This window comes from Macrotis lagotis, chromosome 3, assembly GCF_037893015.1.
Source record: "Macrotis lagotis isolate mMagLag1 chromosome 3, bilby.v1.9.chrom.fasta, whole genome shotgun sequence".
NCBI lineage: Eukaryota > Metazoa > Chordata > Mammalia > Peramelemorphia > Peramelidae > Macrotis > Macrotis lagotis.
Window position 1 is genome coordinate 40,807,576 of NC_133660.1, and position 23,608 is coordinate 40,831,183.

The 23,608-nt window shown below is 38.4% G+C and overlaps 1 protein-coding gene across 1 annotated transcript in view; it reads left to right on the top strand.

Annotated features, from left to right (window-relative positions):
- FRAS1 (Fraser extracellular matrix complex subunit 1) overlaps positions 1–23,608 on the top strand; it is a 502,816-nt gene that overhangs the window by 281,337 nt on the left and 197,871 nt on the right. The window contains exons 21-22 of the mRNA XM_074231550.1: positions 20,939–21,091; positions 21,293–21,439. Of these exons, the coding sequence (XP_074087651.1) occupies positions 20,939–21,091; positions 21,293–21,439 (300 nt within the window). The remainder of the gene's footprint in view (positions 1–20,938; positions 21,092–21,292; positions 21,440–23,608) is intronic.

The window sequence follows — 23,608 nt, forward strand, 5'->3', positions numbered from 1 at the left end:
TTTAAGGTAAAGAGATGGAGATGCTGGCATCCCAGCTGTAAAAACATCATGAGTAGAACTATGAAAGTAGCCACAGGTAGGACATGTGGGAGGGATGAGTGACCTAATTAGGTTTAAGTTGAGAGTAATATGGAGAATGAAAAAAATTGTGGTGAAATATTGACCAACCAGGCTAAACAAGTTTGGACTCCACCTCATCTGTGAGAGGGAACATTTGAAAGGTTTTGAGTAGAAGGGATGAAATAACATGACCAGATCTGTACCTCTAAGGAAGTATCCCCCCTTTCTGGGAACTCCCAGACGGAAGGACTGATGGTTCCTCCAGAATCAGAAGGCAGTGAATTTGTGAAAAAGTGCTGTGAATGAGGAAGCATGATTGGTGGTGGAAGGTTGTCTTGAAATCTGGACAGTACATTGCCAAGTTACAAGGGAAGAAAGGAAATAAACATTTATTAACCACCTATTTTGTTCTAGGTGCTGGGCTCAGTTTTATAGATATTTCATTGGATCCTCACAACAACTCTGGGAGGTTGGTGCTGTTATTGTTATTATTGTATAGATTAGGAAACTGAGGCAAACGATGACTTGTCTCAGGATTACACAGGTTAGATTTGAGCTCTGACTTAGGGTCGGAGCTTTATTCAATATCAACTTGCTACCATTAGTGTGTGTGTGTGTGTGTGTGTGTGTGTGTGTGTGAGAGAGAGAGAGAGAGAGAGTGAGAGACAGAGACAGAGACAGAGACAGACAGACAGACAGAGAGGAAACTCCAGATTGGGTTCACTTTCCATGCTGAGATATATTTTAGCAGTTATCCTCTTTTTTTTTTTTTTGGAAGGGCACAGGAATTCTTTGTGCTCTGAACCTGAGTAGAGCCATGTGTTGCCCATTTAGAAAGCTTGTTAGCAAATGTTTTTTATCCATAAACACCTTTTAGAGCCTCACTGTGATTCCCCCTTCTAATTCATTGTCATCCATGTTTCTAAAGAGAAAGAACCCAGAAAATTGAGGTACAGAAGAGATTTATTAGAGACAATTAATGGTACTTAACAGGATCAAATTTGGGACTGGGAAAGAGTTCTCCTCCCCACCCCACCCCACCCCCGCTTTTGTCTTTAATTTTTCTACTTTTATTTGTAAAGGAAAGAGATTTAAAATGGCTTAACAAACCTGTATCAACTCTACTTTGAAGATATAGTGATAACAACCCAACTCTGCCCTGAGGGGAATTTATATTCTACTGGGAAAGATAAACTCTGTTCACAGAGTGAAAAGTATACCCAAAGTTTTTACAAGAAGGACTATGCTGATTATTTCAGGGAGCAGAGGAGGTCTTATTGTGGGAGGTGTACTTTGAAGGAAGCTAGGGAGTGTGGAGGTGAAGCAGAAAGAAGGACATTCCAGGAATGATGGACCCCTGGTACAAAGATTTGGGAGGTAGGAGATAAAGGAGTGTTTGGAGAAAGAGCTGAGAGATTAGTTTGATGGAAATACATTATATGTAAGATAAGAGAAGTAGGCAGGAGCCAATCTGCCAATGACTTTAAATGCCAAAATTTTAAATCTTCATTTTATTTGTTGGGGTTAAATGCCTTGTCTAGCATCACTCAGCTAATAAGTGTCTGAGTTGATTTGAATTCAGCATTTGAACTCAGGTTCTCCTGATTTTAGGACCAGTGCTCTAAGCTCTGTTCCACCACCTAGCTGCTCCTGAATTTATCTGAAGGACAAAAGCAAGTCCCTGAAGGAGCAAGGGTTTCAGAATATCCATTTGATACCTCTGTGGAGGATGGGAAGAGCTTGGAAGCAGGAGCACCTATTTGGAAGCTTTTGAAATAGACCCCATGAGAAGTGATGAGGAACAGAAGTAAGGCTAATCACATTTTTATAATACCAAGTAATGAATAATATTCTTCCTTCAACCATTATTATTTGTGTCTCTGTCTTACCCTTGCAATAAGATTGTATTATCAGTTCCTTGGAGCTTAAGGCTGTCTCATTCATCTCTGTATCCCCTTCAGTGCCTCCCATAATACCATTTTCATAGTAAGGATCCAATAAACATTTATTGAATTTATTAAATTTTTGAAAGAGCCTCTAGAGACTCCCAAATTGCATCATTCTGCCTCTAGATAAGGCCAGCTATGAGTCAAGTTAGTGGGTGCTTATCTTTTTAAAATTGTCTTATGGGTAGGACTGGACTGCTGTCTTGCTATAGAGGCAACCATGTTGTCATGGAGTCAACTTTGATTGGGGAAATGAGATCTAGTCTCAGCTCTGCCACCAATGCACTGTAGAATCATGGGCAAACAGAGGGTTTGACTGGTAGACTCAGAACCTTATCGGCCGTAAAGTTGCGTGATCCTAGTCTGAGATAATGACAAGGGGGCAAAATACATTGAGTGGTTGTGGTAGTCATTATGGATGGGATAGTGCTTCTTTTCTACCTATTGAAATCCTTCTCTTCCTGTCCTGTAAGACCCAACGAGAATACTGCTTCTCCTGGTTGTTGCCAGCCAGTGTCCTCTGAAGAGGCACAATTTGGAAGGTAATAGTGAAATCCAATTTAAGAAGGACTTTAATATGCTAAGGGTCCGGATCAACCAGAATGGTGAAGGATCTCCCAATCATAAGTCACACTACACAAAGATGGACTGAAGGACTTGGAGATATTTAGGTCGAGGTAGATAAGACTTTGGAGAAGGAGGGGAACCTGGTAGCAGTACCTTTATGTGTTTGTTTGTCTAGCATGTGGAAAAGGAATTAATCTCTTGCTACTTTACCTGATTCATTTATTAAGTGCCTACTCTTTTCCAGGCTCTGTACTGCATACTTCACAACAACCCTGTGAGGTATTTGCTATTAACATTCTTATTTTATAATGGAGGAAACTCAGGTAGATGGAGGTTCACTTTGCCCAGGATCACAAAATTAGCAAGTAGCCAGATTTGAATTTGGATCTTCCTGACTCCAGGTCTAATGCTTTATCTGTTTGCCACTTAATTGCTTCTATATAAGAGTATTTCTTTTTTTCTTTTTTCTTTTTTCAATTAAAAATATTTCATTTATTTTTTTAACTACATGCAATGATAGTTTTCAACATTCATTTTTGGAAAGGTTTTGACTTTAACATTCTTTATAAGAGCGGTTCTTGATGAAAAAACGCCAAGAGGCAAATGTAAGGAAAACATTTTTCATCATGAGAGGTGTCTAAAGGTAGAATGAGCCATTTGGGGAACTTCTGAGTTTTCTTCTCTGGAAGTCTGCAAGAAAAGACAGATGATCCTTTGTCAGGTGTATTGTAGAGGGAGTCAGAGGTATGAGTGTTGAGGAGGACTAGCACCTCTGGTGAAAGGGCTTGCCAAGCACTTTTTGGGGCTTCTCATCCAATTTTAGAGTCTACCTGTTACCAACTCTCACCTATGACTCCAAGAAGTTGTAGCTTGGCAGACGGGCTAAATCAGGTTGAGGGCATCAAACATACTTCAGACCCATCCATGAATTAAGTGGGTGTCTACCCAAGTATGTGAAGACTTTCCTTGGCAAAATGGGAGGATGAGAACAGTTTGTATCAATAACCATGATGGCGACCAAAGCAGGCACTATGGAGTACATGGAGCTTGGTTTGACATTGAAGATGCCAGGATCATCCTCTGCATCCCAGGTCATTGCAGTCATTTTGATTTTTCTCAAGTCTCTGAACTTTAATGAGTCAGGAGAGAATGAGGGTGATGATTTTGGGCAAGACTGCCTCCCTTAAATTTAGTTCACGCACAGGTCAAGGTATCATCCCGAGACATCATTGGTCTTCAAAACCAAAGGAGGAACAGCAACAGAGGGAGTCAGTTTGGACTGTAGTACATGAAAGAAATTGAGGATTTGGGAAAAGAGAACAAATGAAAGACTAAAAGGTAGAAGGATTGGGTTTATTCTGCCTGGCTCCAGAGAAAAGATTCAGGAGCAATTATTACTGGAAGTTGCCAAGTGGTAAATTTTCACTCCAACTTAAAAATTCTGTGAACTCTAACATTTATGACTATTATTCCCCTACTTGATGCTAAGTCATTTATTCCCTGCTGCTATTGGAGGAAGCTTAGTTTGATGGAAAGAATGATGATTTGAGAGACAGAGCACATAGAAAATTCAACTTGACCACTTACCTTTTTCAAGTATATGACTGTATACAAGTCATGTAGCCTCACTGAATCTGAATTTTCTCATCTCTCAAAGGCAGGGATTGCAAAAGTCCCTTCTAAAACTTGTGACCTCTAACTTATTTTAGAATTTTGTTGATGAATTGTGTGTTTTGAATTCTTTAGTTGATGAACCAGATGCTACCCCTCTCTTTGAAAACACTTTTATTTGTATTTTGAGTTCCCTTTCTGCTCAGGACTTTGGAAAAATTTTTTAGATTGCTATCTGGGATGCCTAGTGAATATTAATGATCAAACATCTAGAGAATAAAAATAACACATGTTGGAATGAAATACTCAGACTTCTCTTTTTCTAAAAAGTTACTAAAATAAAAAAATTGTCTCACTTTTGTCTTTTCATTCTTTTTTGGAAGATTCACTGAAATGGAACAGATCAATAGAGGACATAATACTAAGTGGCTACCATGTTGAACACTGAGACAAAATAGGATGGGCTGAAAGTTTAAGATCTTTCCTTGCCCCTTTAGAGTAGGCACTAAGAAAAAAATTTATTGAATGAAAACAGAAATTTTGATATTTATTAATGCTGAAACAAAATGTGTGTCTGGGCATGGTGGTACCCACTTATAATTCTTATTACTAGGGGGGTTGATGAATTGTTTAACCTTGGGAGCCACAGAATTTTAAAGCTGATTGGGTATTCACACTGAAGGCAACATTAAAGTGTTAATGGAGGAAGTAGTCTGCTTAAGGTTTGATGAACTGACCCATGTTGGAAATGGAGCAGGTCAAAAATCCTTTACCAGTCATCAATGAAGTTGGGATTATGGGTAGCCTATGAGTGGCTATTACTCTTGTAGTATCCCCCCCAAAAAAAAAGACAGAAAAAGAAACAGAATGTGAGGTGGTTTTTATGTTTCCTTCTGCATATCCATATTAATAATTCTGAGATGGAAACCATCAGAGCACAGAGCTTTTCAGTCCTTACCTCCTTAGCAATGTATGCAGTGTTTCTTAGCTGTCCTGGACTACGGTGGGAGACAAATCCTTTGGTCAGATTAGGTTTTTTTCCCCCCCCAAAGTAGCCTTTTCTAGAAAATTCCCAGAAATAAAGCAAAACACAGAGGTTTCAAAATTAATGCATCTAGAACCCAGAGTTTTCTTAATGTGACTGAGGTCACAGCTCAGCTTGAATGTTATAACTTTTATCTTTTTTTCTTTGTCTAATTCTATCATGGAAATCCTTCCTGAAAGTTTGTTTTCTTATCCATTAGATATTTTCCCCACTTTCTTATCTTTCACTCTAATACTCCTAAGTAGCTTAGCCTATTACTGAATATATAGTAGGTACTGAATGAAGGACTGAAAGAAAGATGGTTAGATGTTTAAGGGACCATCTGCAGAGGAGAAAGAAATCAGCTTTCACTCCTTTTGGAACAGACATTATAAAGGGCACAGGACAGTTTCAGACAGATAGCACTCCTTTCTTTATAGTCACAATACATTTGGTAAACATTGTCTGTTAAGCATTCTGTGTTCATCCATTGGATAGGGATTTTTATTTGTATTAGTCCAAATAACTAAATGTGTTTACTTTATTACATAGCTCCATATACATAGACGTGTGTTTGTGTATATGTCTATCTGTCTGTCCTATGTCCTCTTCTCCCTCTATATTCTCTTGTTTTGGTCATCACAGCCACACCCAGAGGTCTGACTATCACCTCTAGGAAGATAGATCCCAGATCTATTTAGTGCCATTTAGCTGTGCATTGTCAATTATTTGATATTTTAAATTAACTTTTCTGGAAGTATCTTAAAATTTAATATGTGTTAATTAAACTCATTATATCTTTCCCTCTATTCTTTCTAGCTATCCATACATCCATCATCTATTATTGATCTATCCATCCTTTCCTCCATCTATCCATTCTTCCATCTATCATCTATTATCAATCTACCTATTCTCTCTCTCTCTCTCTCTCTCTCTCTCTCTCTCTCTCTCTCTCTCAGATCTTCTGTCTTTCTAAAGAGTTTGGTCTATCTTCTATTTGCCTATATTTCTACTTATAATTTGTGTATATTATTATGGATAATATTAACATTGTTTTATTATCTTATATACATGTAATTTACATAGCATTTTTCAAAACACACATAAAAAAGCAATAAGAAATCATTGAAGGGGTATGTGTGTGTGCATGCATGCCTACAAGAGGAGTTAATTCCTATTTTGCAGGTGCAAGCTCAAGGTTCAGAGATTTCAAATAACTTTAGATTTGCAGTGGAAGGAGCATCAGCCAAGACATAGATCACATGGAATCTAACCCACCAGAATCCCCTCCCTCTCCCTCCCTCTCCCTTCAATAATCTATCTATCTATCTATCTATCTATCTATCTATCTATCTATCTATCTATCTAATGTTTGGTCTGTCTTCCATTTGCCTGTATTTTTAGTTAAAATTTATGCATATTATTATGGATAATATTAACATTGCTATTAATACCTTATATATACATGTAGTTTACATAGTGTTTTCAAAACACACATAAAAACACTAAGAAATCATTGAAGAGGGCTGTGTGTGTGTGTGTATGTATGCCTACAAGAGGAGCTAATTCCTGTTTTGCAGCTGCAAGCTCAAGGTTCAGAGATTTCAAGTGACTTTAGATTTAGAGCTGGAAGGAGCATCAGCCAAGACACAGATCCCATGGAATCTAACCCACCCTAATCCTCCCCTCCCCTCTCCATATATAACCCATATATGTACACATACACACATATACATATATGTATATATGCTTGAATACATGTATGTGTGTCTATACCTATAGATACACATATATATGTGTGTGTGTATTTGGATAGATAGCTGGATATTAAGAAAGAATGAATCCAGGGCCTGATTTCCTATCTGATTCTATTCCTTACACTGCCCTATGATAATTATGCCATGATATTGTTACTTATTTCTCTTATTATTAGTGTTTATTATTATTTATTTTTATCATTATATTATTTTAGTGTTTATTATTATTATTAGAGAATAAGTATTCTCTTATTAGTAGTATTTTTTTGCTTCCCATTTAATTGCTTATTGACTCTTTAATTTCTCTTCTTTCCCTCAGGTTGTTTCTTCTTTTTCCACATTTATTTCTCTCTCTCATCTGTTCTGCATTCCTCCCTTTTGTTCTCTTCCTTATGGTCTTTCCTCATCTGTTTTCTTATTTTGGCTGCTCTGCTTGTCACCCTCCCTTCTATCATTTGAAGGATGATTTGCATTCCCATCCCCTCTCTGGTAACTTCATTGATGTTCTCAGCTCTGCTCCTCTGGTTTATATTTTATTTCAGAGTCCCTCTTTTTGACTGAGTGTTTCAAAGCATCCCTTTCTGATATTTTTTTAAATGGAAGATGTGACCTTAATTTAAAATAGGGCATTTTTTAAAAAAGAAACAAATTTGCATTTTTTTCTTGTATGTATGTGATTTTCGTAGAATAAATATGCTTACATATTTTTAAGTTTAATTGACATTGTTAATATTTTGCTAAGTCTAGACAGTCTATAAAAACAATAAATCAAACCCTCATCTTAAAGTCTCTAGCATTTACCGATTTCTGGTAAGTGTTCATACTGAAAACTAAATAATAGGCTTTTACCAGCCAGTCTGAACTGATTCTAGGCTATTTCTGCTTCCATTTCCAAATGCATGATCTTCTGTCTGACCACCTGCAGACAGATCATCAATTGACATTGATGAAGGCGTTTCTATACTAGCATTCCTCTTCACTGATGGAGTTCCAGATCTGAATTACAACCATATTTATATCTAACTTGAGTGTCTTCAGAATTGTATTTGCAATCATCCCAAGGCAGACAGTCCCAGTAGTGCTATTCCTTTTTTTTGTAGATAAGGAAACCAAGTTTTAGAAAAATTTAATTAGGATGCACAAAGCCTTCTACCTAGAAAGTAGCTTGGTGCTTGGATTGGAACCAGAGATGCTGGCTGGCAATTTTGACTCTGTTCCTCCCCAGGAAGCTATGGAAGTCACTGGACTTTGCTGGTTTTCCATTTTCTCATCTCTTCAATAGGAATGGGACAAGATCTCAAATGTTTCTTTCTGGTCTATGCTTAAATTATGACTCCAAGCTGAGCTGCCTCTTAATAGCATTTTCATGCAAAAAAAAAAAAAAAAAGGAAGAAACTGCTGAATGGGTTTTCAAGGATGCCAAGATTTCAAAGTCAGCCTTTCTACAACCATGCATGTAGATTTCTCAGTGTGTTGGGACATACCTGCAGGATGCAGTAAATTACTGAGAAACGTGGACTTTTGCGGTTGTGATGGCCCATGGTAGCCATTTAATAAATACTTGTCGACTGTGACTGGCTGTAGCGGAAGTCTCTGATGGTGGTAAATCCTGAGTTAGGCTCCAGATTTATGGGAAGATGGGGAAGAACAGGATGCATGAGCAGGAAGGGTTATGGTGGTGCCAGTCTGCCCATGATGCCCATATCCTGACACTGTCATCTAGAAGATCTTTGCAGTACACTGCCATGCAGCATCAGATTGGTTGAGAATCATTGTTTCAACTTTCCATCCACTGCAGATGGCATATTATAAGGATACTCCATCAACAAGTTTATTGTTTTGTTTAATTAATTAAGCTAATTAATCAATAATAGCTTAATCATTAGTGTGTTGATTGATGTGCATACAAAGAAAGCGAAAAGAAGTATAAATTAGAACAAGAATAGTTTTACAGAGAAATGTACCAGTCCAAATCTTCCAATGAGAAGAACACAGTTGAGGAGACGGGAATGCATCCAGCAGAAACCCAAAGGTAGAATTCAAGCAGAAAAGGGGAAGAGAGAAAACATTTTACCAGGGACTGTGAAGTGCTCTTTTCAAATATGATTTCATTTGAACCTCACAGCAACCTGGAAAGCAGGTGCTTTTATTATTATCATCCTTATTTTATATTTGAGGAAACTGAGGCAGGCAGACAGAGGTTAAGCAACTTGCTCAGCTAGGAAGTGGCTAAAGCTGGATTTGTCTTCCTGTCTTCAAGTCCAGTGATCTATACATTATATTTCCTAGATGAAGAGGGAAATCCCTCTCCCCACCTTTCCCATGCTATCAATCCTTGTTTTTTCATGCCCATTTCATAAAGAAGTACAGGGTCAGATCCCCTTAGTGAAGGAGATGTTAGATCTGATATTTTGTTTTATTCATTTAGTGATTTTTTTAAAACAAATGTAACACTTTCAAGCTTACAGCCCTAATCAGATCACACAGTGTCGTTGTCCTGTGTTTGGACAGGGCAGTTGGGCAAGGAACCATTTCTTTATCAAGTAATCCATATACTTTTATTAAATGTCTATTCTGTGCTAGGTACTGGGAATATAAAGACAAAAAATGAAATGATCCCTGTCCTCAAGGAGCTTACATTATATAGAGGAGATGAGGATACTTTGATGAGAACTAGTATCCTATATACATTGCTTGATAGATTGAAAACATCCAATTTGCCTGCTTTAGAAACCTTATCTACTTATCACATCATCAACAAAATATATTGCTATTTACCTAAACTTATCTAAGCAGATCATCATTTTTCAGTTAGGGAATCACTACCCTTTAAAAAGGGGCACCCTTAGGGGCAGCTAGGTGGCGTAGTGGATAAAGCACTGGCCCTGGAGCCAGGAGTACCTGGGTTCAAATCTGGTCTCATACACTTAATAATTACCTAGCTGTGTGGCCTTGGGCAAGCCACTTAACCCCATTTGCCTTGCAAAAAAAAAAAAAACTAAAAAAGGGGGGGGCACCCAAGGCCATTGCAGTGGTATAATACCTTTCCATTAATACTGTGAGATTTCTTGATTCACTGTCAACAGTATAGAAGAAAGTGTTTGGGCCAAATCAAGCTTTCATCCATCTGTTTTGAGGTTTAAAGGCAAGCCTTGGTGCCTCATCAGTCGCAGAATTGTATATTGTTGGCTGTTGCCACTAAGCCCAAGTATCAATTTTTTTAGCCTATTTAAACTTTTATCAAGTATCCACATTTTGTGTATTTGGGAAACAAATAGAGTTGTTTGTCTTGCTTACAAGCAAGAAGTGGATTTCAACTAGATCGTATGACATAATTCACAATTCCCCCAATCATTATTTTTGTTTATAGTGCTAAGTCATAGTGCCTATTAGCCTTTGGACATATTTACTTATCAATGAATACAAATCTCTCCCCTTCCAAGAAAATCTATTATGGTCTGTTAAAAATGCATTCTCTCTTAAACATTAGGAAAAACCACATTTAACATCACTCAAAATGCAAAGAATAGAAAACTATCCAGACTGCCTAACAGAAATCTGAAGATCATTCACTTAGCTTTTGAGATGTGTTGGTATATAGTTATATATTTTTCTTTCCTTCCCTCCCTTTCTTCCTTCCTCCCTTCTTTCTCCCCTCTTCCCTAACGTCCTTTTTCTGATAGTTCATAACCTCAGGTTGATTTTTTTTGTGAATTTTTTTTGTGACAAAATCCAATTTATCATGAGGTGGCCAGTCTTAGTCAACCTTATACTTATCTAGGCTCATTTGGGAGCTCTCCATGATAGGACCTGTTAGAATATGATCCCTTCTGGCAAAGCCTCTGAGAAGCCAGGGTCCCCTCCTGTCTATGGAAAAAAAGCCATATGACTATGACTTGAATATATATATATATATATATCAGTCATTCCTTCATTTTCTTACCTGGTATTCATGGTTAAGCTTTTGCTGATGATCAAAACAATTGATATGGCAACCTAACAATAAATAGATTTTAGATTCCCTCTGGATTTTTTGATCACTTATGTAACTCATCTGTCGTTAAATGGTATAAATACCATTTGATTAGTTATGGAGTATGATTTTTCTTTCATTATCTTCAGCTGTAATAACAAAGCTATTGACTTATAGACAGACATATTCAGGCATAGTCTCCCAATCCTGTATCACCAATTCTTATTGGACATTTCAAAGAGGAAGTATCTCAAATTCAACCAGTCCAGAGTTGAATTCATTACCCCCATCCCAAAGCCTTTCTTCTAACTCATTTCATTGTTCCTGTCAGAGGAACCACTATCCTTCTAGTCTCTTAACTGCATAACGTTTGCATCATCCATAACTCTCTACGCTGAATAGCCAGCCAGTTGCCAAATCTTGCCATTTCTGTATTTCACATCTCTCAGACTTCTGTCTTTTTTCTCATTCTTTCTTCTCATCACTCCCTTCTCTCTACTCACAGAGCCTTAGTTCAGACTCTCATTACCTCTCACCTGAAATGTTGCAATGACTTCCAAATAAATGTCCCCAACTCAAGCTGCTTTTCATTCCAATCGATCCGACACACTACTACCAGAGTAATTTTCTTAAGCAAAACTCTTACCATGACACTTCCCTACTCAGTCAAAACTAATATCTTTTTATTGCCTCTAGGATATCTATTTTAGGATATTCCAGGATAGCCATCTCTTAACTCTCTGTTTAGCTTCAAAAGTCCTTTATAATCTGACCCCTATATATATTTCCAATCTTGTTGGATATTAGTCTTTCTCTCACATTGCAAAACAGCCAAACTGGCTTCTCTTTGTTTAATACATGGTTCTCTGTGTCTTGTCTTTGAGCCTTTGTCCTAGCTATCCCCTCCTTTTTGAGATACACTCTTTTCTTTATTTTTTTATATCTTTCTTTTCTTAAATTTAATTTAATTTTCCAATTACATGTAAAGGTAGTTTTCAGAATTCATCCATTTGCAAGTTTGTGAGTTCCACATTTTTCCTTCTTCCTCCCCTCCTCCTTAACTTCATTATTCTGATAGTTCATAACCCTTGGGCTAATGTTTTTGTGAATTTGTGACAAAAACCAAATTATCATGAGGTGGCCAGTCTTAGTCAACTTTATACTTATTCTAGACTCATTTGGGAGCTCTACATGATAGGATCCTGTTAGAATCTGATCCCTTCTGGCAATTCCTCTGGGAAGCCCTCCCTTCCCTCCCCCTTCCCCATGGCAGCAAACACAGTTTATACTTGAAATCCCTTTTAGTCATGCTGTGAAAGAGAAATTAGAGTTAAGGGAGAAAAAAATGAGAAAGAAAAAGCATAACAATATGCTTTGCTCTGCAATCAAACTCCATAGTTTTTTCTCTGGATTTGGATGGCATTGTCCAAAACAGGTCTCTCAAGATTGTCCAGGATCACTAAACCATCGATTGGAGTTGCATCCATCACAGTTGATTATCTCAAAGTGTTGGTGTTAATGTGTACAATGTTCTCTTGGTTTTGCTCATTTTATTCAGCATTAGTTCATGCAAGTCTTTACAGATTTCTCCAAAGTACAACTGCACATGATTTCTTATAGAACAATAGTATTCCATAACATTCATATAGCATAACTTTTTCAGTCATTTCCCAATTGATGAACATTCCCCCAGTTTTCAATTCTTTGCCAATACAAAAAGAGTTCCTGTAAATATTTTTGATCATCTGGGATTTTCCCCCTTTTTATGATCTCCTTGGAATATAGACCTTGTAGTGGTATGACTGGATCAAAGGGATGCACAGTTTTATTACCCTTTGGACATAGTTCCATATTGCTCTCCAGAATGGGTGGATCAGTTCACAACTCCACCAATAGTGTCCCAATTTTCCCACATCCTCTCCAATACTGATCATTTTCCATTTTTTGTCATCTTAACCAGTCTAATAGGGCAAGGGATGCACTCTTTTCTTATATCTGCCTCCTAGAAATCTCTTCCTTTAGGGCCATAACAACTCAGGCACCATCATCTGCGTTTGATCTTTCCTGATCTACTCCAACTGCTAGTACCCTTCCCCTCAAACTACTTTGTATTGTTCTTCTTTGTATGAATTGACATTATACATATGATGTCTTTAATGTTCTAGAGCAATTTTAAGTTATTTCAGGCTAACTACTCTTTCAGTGCAGGAGCATGTAATGTTGAAAAAATACATGTTTTCTGCAGGTTTTGTTATTTGGTTGTTTTAGGTTCATTTATAAGGTAAATAGGAAGAAACTAATATAAATTACAAATATAATTGGTCCTTTGTGAAATTCTTATTTTGGCCCAAATTTGTCACAAAACATTTAGCACTATGACGAAAGGAAAGCACATTTTTCAGCACCAAAAGAATTAAAGGTTTAAACTGCCCTAAGACAAAGAGGACACTGTATTTATGCTGTATATTCTCATGTGGTATCTATCCCATTACAGTAAGCTCCTCAAGAATAGGAGTCATTTCATTCATTATCCCTATTATTAGCACCTAGCACAGAGCCTAATACACCAGGAAAATGTCTGTTTATTGATTAGTTCGCTTACATATCAGATTGTTACCAGAAATTCTTCTTGCACCTTAAGATTTATAACCTAAATGTCAGTCTAGTCCCCTCTTCCACAGAGAGTATTTTGATATTAGCTGAAACTTTTAAATTCTCCAAGTATTAGAAACAATAAAATCTAACAACCTTACACATGTAAACACACACACATACACTGTGTGTGTGTGTATATATGGATTTACATAGTCATAGAACTACTGAGATTCATTTAACAAGGACAGTCTACCTTCTTCCTTAATACTTCCTTCTTTACTATCTTCCTCACTTCTCAATTTAATTTGCTTTAGATGAAAGATTGAGGGCACATCAATTGGGAAAGACCCCAGTGGAGGGTTACCACAGCAACAGGACTCTGAAAATGGCAACCTGGAACCAAAAGGGATCACACCCTTGACAACAGGCTGTTGGAAGATGGAGGGAACCTGTTCCCCATGTTGACTCCCAAGAACAAAACACAGACAGCCTTTACCCTAATTCTGGCTATGTTTTTCCACTATTACTGAGTTTGAGATGTACCAAGAAACTCATTCTTTTTTCTTTGAATTTACAATTTTTCTCCCAATCTTTCTTTCCTTCCCCCACCCCCTACCCCCCACCCCCATTAAGAAACTCATTCTTTTTTTTTAGGTGTTTTTTTTTGTAAGGCAAACAGGGTTAAGTGGCTTGCCCAAGGCTACACAGCTAGGTAATTATTAAGTGTCTGAGACCAGATTTGAACCCAGGTACTCCTGACTCCAGGGCCGGTGCTTTATCTACCTAGCTGCCCCAAGAAACTCATTCTTTTTTTTTATTTATTTATTCTCATTTTGTACAAATTTTTTTTTGCATTAATAAAATATTCTTGTTTACAAGTAAACAAAATACCCCTCCTCCCCCATGAATATAGATAGACTTGTTTGGGCGAAAAAAGTAAAGGGGAGAGAAAAAAATAATAATAGTAATAATTGTAGGTATGGCCAGGTGGCACAATGGACAAAGCACCAGCCCTGGAGCCACGAGCACCTGAGTCCACATCCAGCCTCGTAAACCCAACAATCACCCAGCCGTGTGACATGCAAGCCACCCGATCCCCAGTGCCCTGCAAAAATCAAAAAAAAAAGAAAGAAAAAAAAGACCCAAAATAAAATAAAATAGTAATAATAGTAGGGGTGGCTGGGTGGCAGACAGAGCATTGGCCCTTGAGCCAGGAGCACCTGGGTCCAAAATCCGGCCCCAGACACCCAAAGATCACCCCGCTATGTGGCCCCAGGAAGGCCATCCAACCCCACTTGCCCTGCACCCTCCCCCAGATAATAATGACAAAAAATGTGCTTGAGTCTTTGTTCCAACACCAACAACTCTGTCATGAGTGGATCTCATTCTTTATGATAAGTCCATCACAAAAGTTATTTCCATATTTTTCCACCATTGCCATTGCTGATTGCAACTCCCTCCTTTCTTATTTCTCCACTACCATGTACTCAATTTTCTCTCTCCTTTCACTCTGACTCTGCTGTAGGGTCACTGAGTGGCGCAGCAGACAGATCCCTGGTCCTGGGGCCAAGAAGCCCTGAGCCCCCATACCACCCCTTAGGCCCAGAATCCACCTGGCCCTGTGGTCCTGGGCAGTCCTTCCAATCCCAGCCCCTCGCAAGAAGTAAGAAAGAAAATGTTTTATATCTGGCCACTCCCCCCCCCCCCCCCCCCCGTGGTCCATCCTCTCCTCCTTTATTTACATCCCCACCCCTTCCCCCTGCTCCCCCCCTCCTTCTTGCTCCAGATGTCTATATTCCATTGAGTATATATGCTGTTTCCTCTCCTAGCCACCTCTGATGAGAGCAAAGTTTCCCTCATTCCCCCTTGCCTACCCCCTTCCATATCATTGCAATAGCTCACTGTAATAAAAAAAATCTTATGTGAAATATCTTGGACTATTCCCCCTCTCCTTTTTCTTTCTCCCATTCCATTTCCCTTTTTTTCTATTGACTCCATTTTTACACCATATTTTATCTTCGAATTCAGCTTTCTCCTGTGCTTCAACTATAAAAGCTCTCTCGACCTGCTCTATTAACTGAGAAGGTTCATATGAGTATTATCAGTGTCATTTTTCTATGCAGGAATACATGCAGTTCATCCTCATTAAGTTCCTCATATTTTCCCCCTCTCCTCCAATCTCCATGCTTCATCTGAGTCCTGTATCTGAAGATCAAACCTTCTGTTCAGCTCTGGCCATTCCAACAGGAACATTTGAAATTCCCCTGGTTCATTGAAAGTCCATCTTTTTCCCTGGAAGAGGACATTCGGCCTTGCTGGGTAGTTCATTCTTGGCTGCATTCTAAGCTCTCTTGCCTTCCGGTATATTGTATTCCAAGCCCTACAAGCTTCCAATGTTAGCTGCTGCTAAGTCCTGTGTGATCCTGACTGCAGTTCCACGATATTTGAACTGTGTCCTTCTGGCTGCTTGTAATATTTTCTCTTTGACTTGGGAGTTCTGGAACTTGGCTATAATATTCCTGGGGGTTGGTTTTTTGGGATCTCTTTCTCTGGGGGATTGGTGGATTCTCTCCATTTCTATTTTGCCCTGTGCTTCTAGAATATCAGAGCAATTTTCCTGCAGTAATTCTTTGAAAATGATGTCAAGGCTCTTTTCCTGATCATGATCCAATAATTTTTGAATTATCTTTCCTAAGTCTGTTTTCCATATCAGTTGTTTTTTCAATGAGATATTTCACATTTTCTTCTAATTTTTCATTTTTTTTGGTTTTGAAGTATTGATTCCTGATTTCTGTTAAATTCATCAATCTCCCTGAATTCTATTCTTTGTCTGAAGGATTTGTTCTCCTCAGAGAGTTTTCTTATCTCTTTTTCCATCTGGCCAATTTTGCTTTTTAAGGCATTCTTCTCCTCAATAACTTTTTGAACTGTTTTATCCATTTGACCTAAGCTGGTTTTTAGCATGCTATTTTCTTCAGCATTTTTTTGGATTTCCTTGACTAAGCTGCTGACTTCATTTTCATGTTTTTCCTGCATCTCTCTCCTTTCTTTTCCCAGTTTTTCTTCCAACTCCCTCATTTGATTTTCAAAGTCTTTTTTGAGCTCTGTCATAGCCTGAGCCCAATTTCTGTTTTTCTTGGAGTCTTTAGATGCAGGAGCTTGTGCTTCCTCATCTTCAGACTGAGTATTTTGGTCCTTCTTGGGCTCATTTGCAAAATATTTCTCAATAGTCTTCTTTTTGTTTCTCTGCTTGCTCATTTTCCCAGCCTGGGCCTGGTTTGGGGTGTTTCTTGAGCTTTTGGGACACTCCCACAAGGGTCTCAGTGTGTGAGGCTCTGTCCTCCCTCCTGGTCTATGAATGACCATAAGCGCCCCCCTCTGCCACGGGGCTGAGGTGGGGGGGGCCCTGCTGTTCTATGGGGGGGCCTAGACTGCTATCAGGATCTGAATGTGGTCAGAGCCCCAGAGTCCTGTTCCAGAGGCAGAGGACAGAGCTCTGCAGTCTTTCTTCACTCCTCTCCCTCAGCTCAATGGGCTCATGCCCTGGGGGCTCCTGCTTACCGCCTCCGCCTGCTTCTGTTTCCTGGATCAGGGCAGGGAAAGACCAAGCTGCTTGCTGTGTGCCCTGAGGGCTGGGCTCCATGTGCTCCCTCTGGCAGAGGTCCCCTGCTGTTCCCCCACATTGTGCCCGGTGCTCCTCGTGGTGCAGCTCAGGAGACTCCCCCCGCTGCTGTGAGCTGAGACTCCCAGGGCCCTGGGCCTGCCTCCGGGAGGCTGAGGTTCTTTGGCTCTGGTGGGCCACCCCTCTGGCAGGCCACCTATCCAATCCTGGGGAGCAGAGCCTTTCTGCTCTTTTCCAGGTTACCTTGAGTGGGAGAACTGCCTCACTGGGACCCTTTGTGGGTTCTGTCTCTCGAAAGTTTAGTTAGAGTCCTTAGCTGATGAATTTTATCAGAGAGCTCCTAAGACTCGATCCCTTCTTGTCGCCATCTTGGCTCCGCCCCCCAGAAGCTCATTCTTAAAAAGAGAATTGATTTTTGGGTCCATCCCTATGAAAAAATATATTGTTCTAGTTTTAGGCATTTACTAATTTTCCTTTTAGTGAAGCAAAACTTAATCCACCTGCTCTAAGACAAAGATAGAAGAAACCTCTAAGGAATTTTCTGATGTCCTTCACTTTTCTGGGCACCTTCCCTCCCTTAGAAGCTGAGGATCAAAAATTCAATCCCAAGACAATCTGATTTTAAAAAAAAGAATTAGGAAGTTTCCCATAGTTCCCAATCACTCTCCAGGTCTGTAAAATTTTCCACCAGTTTATGTTGTGACTAGTCCACAAAACTCTTTACTGTACTTCACCAAGACCAGATTGCCCAGAAAATACTTTTCTCTCTTTCATTTCCCTTGTTCCTCTTGTGAGTAATCCTCCTGCTTGCCATGTCTGCTATTGATTTTATTAATTCCTTTTCCTTGATTTTCCCATTTGAACTGCACTCAACAAAAAAATTGTAATCACTAAAAATAAGAGCTGAACTAGTTGATTGGATATGTCTCTACCACTGGATTAATCCTTATGCAAAAGACATTACAGCATGGATGACAATGCAGTTAAACATTGCTGTTTAACCAGCCTTTTTAATTTGAGAGCTTATTGTCTGCTCTGACATTGGAAGGCAGTTTTAATGAATGGGTTGGCATGTGATTATTAAATTTTTCCTTTTTCTTTGAGTATATTCAGGGGACTGGTGATTGGTTTATTTATTAATTTCAAAGAATGAGTAAATAAATAGTGGTGGAATAGGAAAGTGAGATATGGAGTAAAATATTTGGAATGTTCTGCACATGAAATTACCTATTCTGAAGGAGCTTCTGTGAGTTGGTTTGGGGTTTTTGTGGTGTTCCATGTGATCATCTCCACAATACATCTCTCTTCTTATTCTGATCTGTATATTGTGCTTTACTTAGTGGCATGCATTGCAAATCACAGAATCATAGGATATGGGATCTTTTGAATTTGATCTATGTAATTCTGACCCCACTGGTTTTAGGCAGCTCTGTGCCACTATCTCATCTAAATAGCTATCTATAGTTAAAAATTATACAATATCCCTATGGTGGTCCATTTTTCATTAATGCAAGACCAGAAATGATAGATAATTTCTAGGAAATCCAAGATTCAGCCAATCTAGAAGTGTTTGTCTCCAACTTAGAACCCAGAAAACTCCCCCATTTTTCATTGCTCATTCAATTCTTATAATACCATAGGGGGAAAAAAAAACCCAGTTAAGTACTGATGGGCTCTAATACTTTCTAATCCACATCCTATGTCCTTAGGGAATAGGAAACAGTGCATTTTCAGAAAACTTAATCTGAAATCCTCAGAATTGAAGGGTCTCAGTCTTTTCAGGACATCAAATTCATTCTCAATTTAAAGGCTTCTGGCAATGAAACATCAGACTCCATTTCATGAACTGGTATCAAAACACTTTAATTGACTTATATTGGAGCATCTTGCATTCACACTTCTGACATGATGAAAAGGAAACAGTCAGAGAAGAGCAAGATCTTTTGTTTGGTTTTTCAAATTGACTATAGGCCAGATGGAAGGTAGCCTCATTATTGTTTCCCCTTATAATTTGCTGAATTACTATAATGAGGATTAATTGGATTCACAGGATATCCTTCATTGTTCCTAGAGGCTGACAAAAGACTACTTGTAAAATCTTCCTAAACACTCCAAGTTCAGAGGGAGGCCAGGAGTCATTAGTTGGGGGTTTTTTAATGCTGTTGAAAAACAAGTTTATGAATCTATCTTCATGTTTCTGAGATGGACACTCTTGAATCTTCTCCTGGATTGGCAGGAAAATCTGGAAATTTCTCTCCTGTAAGAAAGAAGGGGCTTTGAATCCTTCAGAGGAAAAAGGGATTAGTTTTATTATCAAGATAATGTTTTTATGGCTCCAGAATGAGGAAAGCAGTAATATATGTTTGGCTAAGTAAAATCCCATTGCAGTCACCTAAAAGGGTCTTATGAAATGTTTTGTTGCAAAGAAATTTTAAAACAATGAGAGTATTGTTAGAAATTACATTCTCAGTCTACAATAAGTAGAGATGATGATAGAAATAAAGATGAGATTCTCTTAGGTGAATTAGCACATCAGTGGTTTGAATTCATAGGAAAAAGAAGGAAAAAAAAAGATATCCAGAATCTTCCTTCCTTCTATCACTTGGACTTCACTAGTCTTTTTTGGAAGGGTGCTTCCAGAGTTTAAGTGGTTTCTGTTCCCAAACTGGGGTGTTTGTCATGTGAAGATGAGTTGCAGGTAATCACTACTTTAAGTCAATACAAAAGTATAGGGAGCTCTCAGCTACAATAAAAACAAACTGCAATAATTATTTTTTCCATTGTAGAAAATGACTGTTGTGTGAACAAGGAACACTGTGGTTCATTGCTATACAGAGGTCTTTGTCTATAGAATTAATTATAAGCATATCAATGGGACATTATTTGTGGTGGGGCAGGGGACCATACCTGCTGAGATATGGAAAAAGCTTTTCTACACTAATGTTTTTTAAAAAATGATATATATAGTTACAGTTAAAAAAAAGTTTATTGTAGCCCCTGTTTTTTTTTTTTCCCAAAGGTATAAGGCCAAAAAGGCCCCATGAGTGGGCTGACTTCCTAAAGGGAGACAGCAAATATCTCTTGGTTTTTCATCACTTTTATTCCCCCCCTTTTATCTGGTGTCCTATCCCCTGTAACAAACAAGAAATTTTTAAATTAAATTGTAACATTTAAATTAAATTTTAAAAAGAAAATTTTAAAAATCAATTTAGGGGGAGCAGCTAGGTGGTACAGTGAATAGAGCACTGGCCCTGGAGTCAGGAGGAACTGAATTCAAATTTGGCCTGAGACACCTAGCTAAGCTGTGTGACCTTGGGCAAGTAATTTAACTCCATTGCCTTACCAAAAAAAAAAAGAAAAGCCTAAAAAAATCATTTTAGGACAAGTCACTTAACCTGTATCTGCCTCAATTTTCTTGACTTTAAGTGGGGATCATAATACTATCTACTTCCCAAGATGGTTGTGAGGATCAATTTTGATATTTATAAAGTACTTATTACAATGTTGGGCTCATTGTAGACAGTTAATAAAATGCATGATCCCCTCACTTGTTCATTATGTTATAGGTGGGGAAACTAAGGCAGAGAAGTAAACTGACCTGCTCAAGGTCACTTGGGTAGTAAGTGATAGGAATGAGTTTCACACCCATGGTACTCCAAATTCCATGTCCTTTCTATAGTACTGTCTTCGGTCAAACTCTGTCCACAAGACTATCTGAGACTTCTTTGTAATCTGGTTATTATCTTTAGCATCATTATTTATTAATTATTTTTTGCTTTCCAGACTGCCACCCCTTGTGCCAACAATGTGTAGCTGACCTCCACAACACTGGCAGCATCTGCCTCAGGTGTCAGAATGCCCGCTACTTACTGCTGGGGGACCACTGTGTTTCCAGTTGTCCCACTGGATACTATGCAGAGAATGGAGCTTGTAAACGTAAGTAATCACTGGACCCCAAAGCTGGAAATGGTTGCAAAGGTGCCTGGGCTATCCTCTGGAAATGTGAGAGAATAGAAGGGAGAACAGAAAGGAAGCATAATGTGGGATTTTTGAGGTCACACTCTGTGAGATGGCTCCTTGGGCTTGGTCTTTGAAGAGTTTGACCTCCAAGAAAACATTTTTCTTTTTTTTTTTCAGGGTGTCACTTATCCTGTAAAACCTGCCGTGGCTATGGTCCATTTTCCTGCTCCTCATGTGATGCCAATCTTGTCCTGTCTCACAGTGGCTTGTGTATCGACACCTGTTTCCCAGGGCACTATCTTGATGAAAACAATGCCTGTCAACGTATGTTTTTTACTTCTACGCTCTCTGCTTTCCTTCTCATCTGGTACATTGGATAGTGGTGGTGGGGGATGGCTCTTGGATTTGTATTTTTTTGCTTTAATCAACTACCTTCCTTTGATATTATCATTTCTTTAATGTCCCCCCCCCAACCCGCTTAGCTTTTTACTCACTCCATTGTTTCAAGAATTTTTGAATCTTCTCATTGTGCATATTCTCTCTATTGACTATGACTATGACTTGGGGAATGTTTTTTGAAAGTTTCTATAACTCAAGAATTCATCCTTTTATCATCTTCCTGGTGGTAACTGCCTTCACACTGAGTTAGGTTGATCCCTCAACAATTTCTACATTCATATTGTTTTATTGGATTCATATTTGATGGTTTTTCACATTGTAAGGGCCTCCAGAAATAGAATCTCCACTGGTATAGGTTTTGAGAAGCCAGCTCACCCAGCAGGATGATAAAAAAGACACCAGAGGAGGTCCAGTGGAGGGTTAATTTTATGAAGTTTACTAATGTAAATTTATATATTGTTTACATACATAAAATTTTCAGAAAATGTAATTTTATAAAAGATCAGAACAATAACCTGGGAAGGTAATCTAATTCTCCCCAGCATATTTGTATAGTTTTGTACCAGAGTAAAGTAGAAGTCAAGCAAACCACTCCTAGTAACCTCTTTTTAGATTACCTAATAATAATAATGATAATAATAATAACAACAACAACAGCAACAAATAGTAATAATGTTTGTCCTTCATTTTCGAAGATGACCTTGACATTGGGGAGGGGATGATGCCATGACAAGCATTAGATTTGTGTGAGGGGTACTAAGTCGCCAACCTCACTTTCTCCTCCAGAATCATCTGGGTCCAGTGGCCAGATATGAATTAGGATGACTGAAGGTGGCTCTGGATGCAAGGCAATCAGGGTTAAGTGACTTGCCCAAGGTCACACAGCTAGTTAAGTGGCCAGTGTCTGAGAAAAGATTCAAACTCCTGACTCTGAGGCCAGTGCTCTATTCACTACAACACCTAGCTGCCCTTGGTTATCTTATTTCAACTTCTGAGATGCTTTTTAAAAGCTAGTCCATTTTTTCCTTTCTTAATAATCACAACAAGCATGTTATCAGTGTTCCCTTGAGAAAACAAAGAAATTGAAGATGTCTCTGTTTTTCTTCATTCTTGACCTTGGGTTCTATCATTTGAGACATTGGCCAAGATCTGGTTGGGAACATATTTAATTTGATTATTTCAAGTAATCTTAACTTTTATAAGACACATATTAATATACATGAATGTTCAACTCATTGGCAAAGATGCTTTAGTGGAGATGTAATGGGTATGTCTTCCCAGTAGTGGCATTGTGGGAACAAAAAGTTGAAATGAAAAAATGGAGTCCTTTCTATGATAAAAATAAATTGTATTAAAGTCATTTTCCTCTGGGAAGCTTATTTTTATGTCCACTGTGACCCCTGCACAAGTCAAGTGTATTTGAAGTTCTATCCCATAAGTAGGGTTGTGTATTTTAGATGGAATAATCTTCCATCTTGTGTCCTTTGCTAAAAATTAAATGTCAGCTTCTTAGGGGATGGAAAAGTCTGGCTCTGGGTTGGAAAATTGAACTCTGTGTCTGTGTAATACTGATAATTTCTGATGCCAGTTTGTGATTCTGACATGTCGACACCATTGCAGTATAAGCCTGCTTAATGGGTTCAGTGTCATTTAAAGAGTTATGATCATTGATTACCAGAGGGACACTTTTGTCCTCCCTATTAAAGGACATGGAAACTGAAAGGCTTCCTTCCCTTTAGAGATACCTTTGATTTTTTAAAAATAAGAATAGCCCAATGCTTTGCTCTGTTAATATGGAACTCTTTAAGGAATCTAAATGCTTTTTTAAAATTATTGATTATGGTTGTGAGAACCACCTCTATTTCAGAGCACTAGGACCCAGAAGGCCTCCAACCCATTTTCATCCCATACAAAATCCATGCTAAAGCATCCCTGACAAGTGGTTATAAAGACTTTGCTTAAGTGGAAAAAGCACTAGTTTTAGACTCAAAGGACCTGGGTTCAGTTCTTATTCCTTATTCCTTATTGCCCATGTGACTTTGGACATTTTGGTTCTCTTAGCTTCATTTTCCTTTTATATAAAATTAGAGATGG